Source organism: Arachis ipaensis, chromosome B7 (genome assembly GCF_059453495.1).
Source record: "Arachis ipaensis isolate K30076 ecotype BB chromosome B7, ASM5945349v1, whole genome shotgun sequence".
Taxonomy (NCBI): Eukaryota; Viridiplantae; Streptophyta; class Magnoliopsida; order Fabales; family Fabaceae; genus Arachis; species Arachis ipaensis.
Genome location: NC_142442.1, coordinates 87292723 through 87301759, shown reverse-complemented (window position 1 = coordinate 87301759; position 9037 = coordinate 87292723). Strand labels below are relative to the sequence as shown.

At 31.3% G+C, this 9037-nt stretch overlaps 1 protein-coding gene across 2 annotated transcripts; it reads left to right on the top strand.

Moving 5' to 3' along the window:
• Window positions 1-626: 626 nt before the first annotated feature.
• On the top strand, window positions 627-5209 carry LOC148553255 (DNA repair protein RAD51 homolog 2-like). 2 transcript variants are annotated; one of them, XM_088493631.1, is made up of 13 exons: window positions 627-812; window positions 1030-1143; window positions 1245-1397; window positions 2004-2107; window positions 2201-2264; window positions 2377-2432; window positions 2959-3039; window positions 3167-3226; window positions 3350-3384; window positions 3502-3621; window positions 4260-4403; window positions 4783-4811; window positions 4900-5209. In XM_088493631.1, exons 1-13 carry the CDS (start codon window positions 729-731, stop codon window positions 4900-4902), a joined length of 1047 nt encoding a protein of 348 aa, XP_088349757.1. In that variant the 5' UTR covers window positions 627-728; the 3' UTR covers window positions 4903-5209. The 2 variants fall into 2 exon arrangements, with proteins under 2 accessions (XP_088349757.1, XP_088349756.1); XM_088493630.1 differs by having other exon boundaries at window positions 3339-3430.
• Window positions 5210-9037: the final 3828 nt, after the last annotated feature.

The window sequence follows — 9037 nt, the reverse complement described above, 5'->3', positions numbered from 1 at the left end:
CCAATGAGAGCTTGAAAGAAAAACCTATTACGATTCCAAAAATAAATAAATAACTACTATATCTACGAGGTTCATATATAGACAAAATGTAAAAATCAATACCCGAAGATCGAAGGAAAAAAATATTTTAAGGGTAAAGTTTCTTCCGATCGAAAAGACAAAAAAAAAACTTTATAATATTACAGACCTACGGCCTATATAGATAGCAAAGTTTGAATTTCCATAACAAAAAAAGAAGTTTGAATTTCAAGACCTAAAAAATGATAAATTTCAGATTTTATACATATTATCAAAAAATAAAATATGGTGACATTTTTTAAACCGTTAAAAACTTAAAATATGAACAAACACCTAAATTAATTCTAACAAATTTTAAATCGAATATTTTAATTTTTAATTAATTTTTATTATTTTAAAAATCTTTAATATTTATTTATTTTTGTGAGATAAATTGATTTATTTTTTTTAAATAATATTTTTAATAATCTTTTAAATTTAAATTTTTATAATAAAATTAATAAAAAATTTATCGAATAAAAAATCTATGCTATTAGACTATTCGCTAATATATATATTTTTTAAAAATAATATATATTAGTGAACCCTCTTTTTTGTTCTCATTTATCCATGGCAGGCAGCAGTGGCGAAATATTTGATTTTCAGTTTTTGCGGCCGGAAAAGAGGCTTGTGGTTTTGGCGGGAAGGAGCAGAGAGTGAAGGAGTGAAAGATGGCGAACAAGCTCATCAAGCAGATGGGATTGCCAAATTCCATTGCTAACATCTTCACTGCTCGCAACATCATCACCGCCAAGGTTCTCTCTCTCTCTCTCTCTCTCTCTCTCTCTCTCTCTCTCTCTCTCTCTCTCTCTTCAGATTCTGTTTTCGTAGAACAACTAATTTACATCATTCTTTAGTTCTGTTAGCTTCAAGCTCTTTCGGTTCCCCTTCACTAGAATCGAGGTCCTCCATTTCCTATTCTCCGTTATTATTATTAATTAAATAAGTAACTAATTAATAAATAAATTGCAGGATGCATTGTCTCTGACTGAATTTGAGTTGATGGAACAATTGGACGTTGGGATGGCAGAAGTAAAATCTGCAATGGCACATATCAGTGAAGTTGTTTGTCCGCCTTGTCAAACTGTACTCCTAGCTGCTCATTTTCCCTTTAGATTTCTTTTTTAATAATTATTTTACACGAATTTTTCTTCAATTTGTTGAAAAACTGGTGGATATTGTGTTAGGCATTGCTTCTGATGGAGCAGCGAGTGCGCGATGAGAGATCGGCCGGTCATCTTCCAACTCGTTTGAGAGGATTAGATGAGGCCTTGTGTGGCGGCATACCCTTTGGTGTTGTGACAGAGTTGGTTGGTCCTGCTGGAATTGGCAAAACGCAGGTACATTATTAGGGTTTCTAGGGCTTAATTATTTGTTTGTTTACCTGCTTTATCAATGTCAGGATATCCATATCCATAAGTGACTTCATTAGTGTGTATGAATTTATTTATTCTAAATTGTCATTGTTGGATCGGCCAAGACTTTTGTACCAAAAGAAAGAGCTTTCCAGAGTGAGACATGTTTGTTTGCCAAGCTAGGTTATAGCTAATCAGTTAGTTATGAACATATAACTTATATACTGTATAAAAACATAAATACAATCATACAACTCTCTGCATAGTTGTGATTTACCATTATACAGCTCAATTCAATCATTGCCTCAACTCCCACTATCTGTTTAGCTCCTTTCTGTAGCACTTGTACAAGTTGACTGAAGTTTTGTCCATTGGAAATGCTTTCATCATATGAAAGAGCACCTGCATTATATTATAATCTGGTGCCTATTCTAAGTTATAAGAAAAGATGTGTATCGCATGTCCTTTGTTATATTCTTGGGGTTATGCATATGGATATGGGCATCTACATGCTTTCAGCAATTCCACCGGCTTGTAAAAGTATTGTTTTTCCAGTTATTGTTAATCGGATGGGTGAATTTTTATTTGCAGTTTTGCTTGAAGCTCTCCCTGCTGGCATCTTTGCCGGAAAATTGTGGAGGCTTAGATGGGCGTGTCATATATATTGATGTTGAATCCAAATTTAGTTCAACAAGGTATTTGAAGCACATGAGCTCTGTCTAGCTGCCCTGAATCATATGAATAAAATGCAGAATTCTTTATCTGTGAATTTCATTGTTTTTTTCCAGGTTGATACAGATTGGAATAGAGAATTTTCCTGAAATATTTCTCAAGAAAGGAATGGCACAGGAGGTATGCTGGTTATTTCTTTCTCTTTTTCTTATCTGGACTACGTTTTCATCCCAATTGAACTTGATAATCTCTATGAGCCTGATGAAAATTATCTTTGCTTGAGTTATTGCAGATGGCTGGTAGAATCGTTATTCTGCGTCCCACATCACTTTCTGAGTTCACTGAGAGGTGTGAATTTCCTTAAGACTTTAGCAAGGATGTTCAATTTTAGGTGCCGGAGTAGTGAATTTAAAGAAAAGAAACATACTGATGATTGTTCATGTACAAAGAAACCTGTGTAGTCTTAAAGAGATTATGCAATAGTTTGGAGAAGACTGAACAGTAGAGGAAGGTCACGATGACATAACAAATACAAAGCTCTCATTAAGGACAAAAAACAAAGAAATTTAGACAGGGTTTGTGCATCTAAGTAGTTTTACTATTAGCTTAGACCTCGTTCAGAAGGGTCTGGTGTTCATGATTAACCTTCACGGAAGACTGAAAATTCCTCTGATCATTCTGATTGGTCCGTTCATGATTGCACAACAAGGCTTAGTGATCATGAACACACAATCAAAAGGATCAAAGGTGAAAGCCTGATACCGTGTGGGTTGATCCACAATATTATTTTTTAGTTATTTTGCAAATTGGTCTGCCATATCTTATTGCTCCTGTTAAATTGTTTATGTACTGTGTGATGTGTTGATGCTACCAGTTTGCACCATGTCCAAGTATCACTCCTCCAGAAACAAGTGAAGTTGCTCATCATTGATAGCATGGCTGCCCTTGTTTTAGGGTGAGACTGACTTTTGGACAATAATGTGAACAATGGAATCAAATATTCTCATCAAAATTTTAAGTATATAGTGTTCTCCTCTTCATGGATGTCTCATGCATAGAAATTGGTTGGTTTTTCTATCCAGTGAGCATGATTGTGGAGCTTCTAGACAACAAGCATTGGGTTGGCATGTTTCTTTTATCAAGTAAGAACCATGAACCAATACGATCTTTCTTGTTACATGTATGATATTATTCTGAAGAGAGATTGTAATGCAATAATTCCTCTGAGGCTGTACTGATTATGCATGTCTCTAGGTCACTTGCAGAATTTTCACGAATTCCAATAGTAGTGACAAATCAAGTAAGATCTCAAATTGGTGATGAACCTCTTACGTTTTCCTTTCAAGGTATGATGGACAAACTATCTTTTGGAGACTTTCAACTCCTATATTGACATATAACTATCCCTTCTAAGCAGTACGAAGCCACTCTATAAAAAAAGAAGATCGTGCTGCATATGATTCTCATCTTGTTGCTGCTCTGGGCATTAACTGGGCTCATGCTGTGACCATCCGTCTTGTACTTGAGGCCAGATCAGGTTGGCTGTGTTTTTGTAGATGTGCTCACTTGATTTTCGAAAGCATTTTTCTGTAACAAATGCATGTAGATGGCTCCTCAGCATGAATCAAATTATTGGGATATGAGTAGGGATAATAAGTTCAAGTTATGGTTATGACTTCCAGATCAATATTCCAACTTTCAAGCATCTATTGTATATTTTTTTATTTGATGACTTACAATTTCCTATTATTTTAGCCAAAAGAGGAAGAAGTAAGAAATCAATACTGGTTTGTAATCTGCCCTTCTGTTTGTAAAAGAAGAATTTTGTGCATGAATGTTCATTGAATGTCTCTATACTCAGTTAAAATTCTCATAAGTTTTGGCTAGAAACTTCACACGTGATTTGAACTTGAAAATTACAAAGGTCTGATAAACTTTTAGCAATTAGATGAAAAGGGCAATGAGAGATAGGATTGGAGTACAAGATAACTATATCTTACTCAAAAGTCTGAATGACTGTGATGCATAGCACTAACCTTACTAACACAATATAACCTGGCTCAAGAAACACATGATCGATAATATTCTAACAAAATATGTCAGTCACCATTTGAATATTGCAATATGTGATTGTTGTCATACAAATTTAAATTCTAGAAGCTCATTTTCTTGCAGGTCAAAGATTTATCAAGTTAGCAAAATCTCCGATTTCTCCTCCTTTGGCTTTCCCTTTTAACATAACTTCATCAGGGTTGGTTCTTCTGGATGATGATGGGATAGAGATGAAAGGATCAGAAATAAACACTATCCACTGCCAAGGTTTGTCATTGAGCTTCCTATTAATCTGTTAGGCCCTGCTGAATTCATTTTAAGTGAGTAAAAAATATGAAGTGGAAGTGTGGAACTCAAAAATAAGCTTTATTCCCATGAAAAAAGTTTTCTCGTTCTGGAGGAAGTTTTACATGGATTGATGTGCTGAACATGATGTCTAAATTGTCTCCCTGCATGTAAATAAGATATAGTCATAGGTCAAAGCATTGCTGAAGTTAGTTTTCTCAAGATTCTAATAATTATGCTGAGTATTGCAATTTTTAAGTTACACTTTTTCCCTAGGATTTAAGTTCTCCTTTATCTGCTTTAATTGATTAAATCTCAAATAATTACTTACCAAAATTCAAATTTTCATGCAAATATGCAGGCCAAAAAGCTTTGTTCAATTCTGAATGGGTAAGGTTCCAAATGATCAGTCGGTTGTATCTTAGTGTATGTCATGTCACTTGATTTAGTTATACCTATATCCTTCTTCATTTTTCAGTGAATGTAGACTAGTTGCCTTAACCTGCTCAATTAATCCCTTTCTCCAAGACATTACAAGGTTAGTTTTATTTTTATTTGTTTTTTGTGTTAATTTACAAGGTTTAATTGATATAAAATTCTTGCTTGTGGTGTATATATTATCGACTACTCTTTCATACTTGAGGTTATTTTAGTTCATGTTTTTGGTTTGTTTAATTGGGGTGGATAAGTGAAATTTATCTTATAGCATTTCGAAATATTTGGAGTTCGTTTTAATTGATAATTTCTAAGAAATGCAACGCAACAAGTTTAATGACTTCAGTTATCAATCTTGGCTCTGCTGAAATCGGATATTGTAGATTTTTATTCTTTACTTAGATTTAGACATGGTTAGTTTTATACTTTTCACAAAGGAATTTGTGATAAACTGACCATCAATGCAACCTTAGGGAATAGGTCTTATAAAATACTGAAAACGTGATTAGATGATTAACCTGTCAAGTTAACTAGGACTAATAACTTAGGTATCATGTTTAAGTGTGGCTCGCCAAGAAAAAAGAATGGTTGACTTCTTAGATTGCTCGCAGAAACTCTGCTTTTATATAAAGCTGCAAGTAGCATATTCAATGCACCATAATATATAGTTGCTAATGAAGACATGTATATGAAGTTGGTCAAACGTTTCAGACTTATATCGCAATTCTTAAAAGTGATCATTCTAGATTTCTAATATTGTAGCACAGGATATCAAACTTTGAGTTTTACCGAACAAATTTTTATTAAAATATTAAGCTTATGAGTTTACTTTACTCATATTTGAGTTTTTACGCAAGTTAATTCGATTTGAAAAGCTAAGATGATGAACTCGTAAGAATTCAAACTCAGATTATAAACTTGCAAGAAGTTACCTGTCAAGAATTTGGTAATCATGTTAGAAATCAATTTCTTGCTCAATGGAATCAAATTATTTTTAAACATAAAATATGGACTTTCAACAAGTCTAGTTCTAAAGTATCTGCCATAAATTTATTTCTTGTAAAAAAAAATGAATCCTTTTTATAACAGTCTATATATTATTTAGCATAGTCTATACATCGAGTAAATTGAAAATATCCAAACCCAAGATTTAGTTAGGGGATATTAAAATGGAGTGAAATTGAACAGAAGAAATATTTGTATTGGAAAAAATGTATAAAGTAGAAAATGGTTATGGATATTCAGCTGTAGAAGATGATAAAGGGATTTTAAATGAAAATAACCCACAAGTTTATAAAAATTGGTAAAACAGCTTTACTTTTTCTGAATACCATGGTCCATGGCATTTAGCATATGGATTGTTATTATTGCGATTGTTTCCCTATAGGTTAGCTAATAGCTATATGGCGTAATGTGTGTGCTTTTTGATGTGTAGGAGTCACTAATCGTTAATAAAGTAGGATTCTGTTTTTTACTTCATTACTCAGGTTTCAATATTGAATTGTTAAAAAATTGTTAACATTATCTTTCTTGATATATATTATGATTTTAATCAAAATTCATTTCCTTTATTTTCAAACTACTTCATACTCATATACTAAATTATAAATTCAATAGACCTCAACTTAAGCTCTTAACTTACAATTCTTTTTGGGTATTACTGGAAATTCAATATAAAAGTTTTTCCTTTTTTTATTGGATTAAACATGCTAAATTTAAAATATTCAAAAATGCATTGTTCTGATGTTTCATTTTTATTCTCAATATCTTCATTGCACAAATACAAATAATTACTGTTGTAATTACTTCTTAGTCAGAACCTATAATGTATTAGATACGGTCATACGGATACCCTCAAACATGTTAGTGCTACTTTCTATCCATCTTAATGTTACCATTTCAGCTAGTATTTAAGTTTTCGATTTCGATTTCGATTCAGAACTGGATATATGCATGATCCAGGATAATATAGTATTTACCCACCTTTCAGTCACCATTAGTGCTAGCATTTTGCCATTTGGGCAATAGATTATTATTTATTAAGATCAATTGCCATCTGATTTAAGACTGCTAGGTATCAAGTTCCCAAATACACAATCCTAGGGGAAATACCAATATAGTAGTAGTAAACTAGAAGGTGCAGCACGTGATTCTCGATTAGATCAAAGGTCCATATCTACCCTGTACATTGATCTTTGATATCTAGAATCCTATAATCTATATGGAATCGCATATGAATCACGCTCAGAATATAATCATAATCAATTCTTTCCATATTATATATCTTATTCAATATATCTAATAAATCATTATAATATCTTTATATCTAAAAATCTTATCATTAATCTTAATTATCATATCATTCAATCATCAACCATATTATTCATTATCATCATCAATCTTCATATATCTATTTCTAATTCCCATATTTAAATATCAATATAATATATCATATAATATCATATCTATATTCAATAAATATATCAAATTAAAATATAAATATATCTATATATAATCTTCCATCTATTATAATATATCCATATATTCTACAATTCATAAATTAATCTATCAATAATATTATTCCTATATAAAAAAATATAGTACATTCAAAAATTATATTCTATTATCCAAATTATCAATTTAAATATAATTATTCAATAAATCAAATTATCAATATCTATATTATATCTTTCATTAAGAAAATAAATTCCAAATATATAAATCTATAAAATAAATCAATAGATATCTTATTCTATAAATTCTTTCATAAAATCAGATTAATTTATATCATATTATCAAATTATCCCCAATATAATAAATTATCAAATTAATCTGTACATTGATCTTTGATATCTTAGGAATCGCATATGAATCACGATGCAACTTTTTAAGACTATCTAGTTTGATTCAGAAATTTTAACAAGAATATCTTGGCATGCACTCCATCCAGATTCAGCTTACAAGTAGCTTTTCTTTTCCTAAAGAACCGAGGAAAGGAACGTTTTCAATCTTAATAACACTAAAATATTTGGGACATAGTTTCTTGTCCACGGATAAAGAGGACAATATAGAATACTACCTAGTAGCTTTGGTTTCTTAATCGAGAGAAAGTGTTTGTGACAACAAGCCAAAGATTCCACTCAATTTTTATTTTTTGCTTCTTGTTATCCGTATAATATAATCACATGATTTCATTTAGACAAATTGGGTGTCCCTTAATAATTTATATGCTCCTATGTCGGTTGCAAAATGTGAATCATGTACCACGCAAAACGACCTGACTTGGTCAGAATTAAAAAAATAGTACAATGATCTCCGAAATAAACATCAGTATAATTAATCTATAGTACTGATGACTCTGCGCTGATGGTTGGGCTGCTTTTGTTTATTTATAAACGTGGCATCTTAATCTCCTCGAAATATTATGTTCTTAAATAGTTTAAAGGGAATACAACCTTGTTCAAATCTCATTATAATATTACTAGTGGCATCACATCCAGTGCCCATGATCAACATTTTAATACTTCTTTATTTCCTCGCCTGATGACGCTTTCTTTAGTTAATTTCGTACTTTGTTAGTTGCCAACGTTTGGTGCATTTCACTTGGCCAGGTTCGTAGAAATACCCCTGCTGCTGAACTTTTTTTGTTTCCCACTTAGCATTTCCCACTTCCTTAAATAACAGAAATCGATGTTTTACTTCCGGTCATTTCTGTTTTATTTAGTTCAACATAAAGTCTTACTACCCTTAAGTAGTTTATAGGTCTACCTAGGAACTAAGGATAGAGGAAAAAGAAAAAGAAACACTTTTCTAAATTATTTTTCCTGTTACTTTAGATTTATTCCAACAGAATTACAGAGGATAGACATTTCGTTGAGGTGTGTATTGTGTGTTTGGGTTGGCCAAATTTTAGACACAACACGCATCGGATATTTCTTCAATGTGTATATCTTGTGTCTAATTTATGTTTTTAATAAAATGTAAAAATACCTTTTTAAACACGGTTGATCAAATCCATATATAATATTGTGTCATTGTGTTTAACTTTATTTTTGTTATATACTTTTTAAATAAGTTTAAAAATAGTATGTATATAATAAAAATATTTTTTAAAAATAAGTTTATACTCTAATATCAATAAAATTTTAAGATATTATATATACCTACAATTATGTTAGATG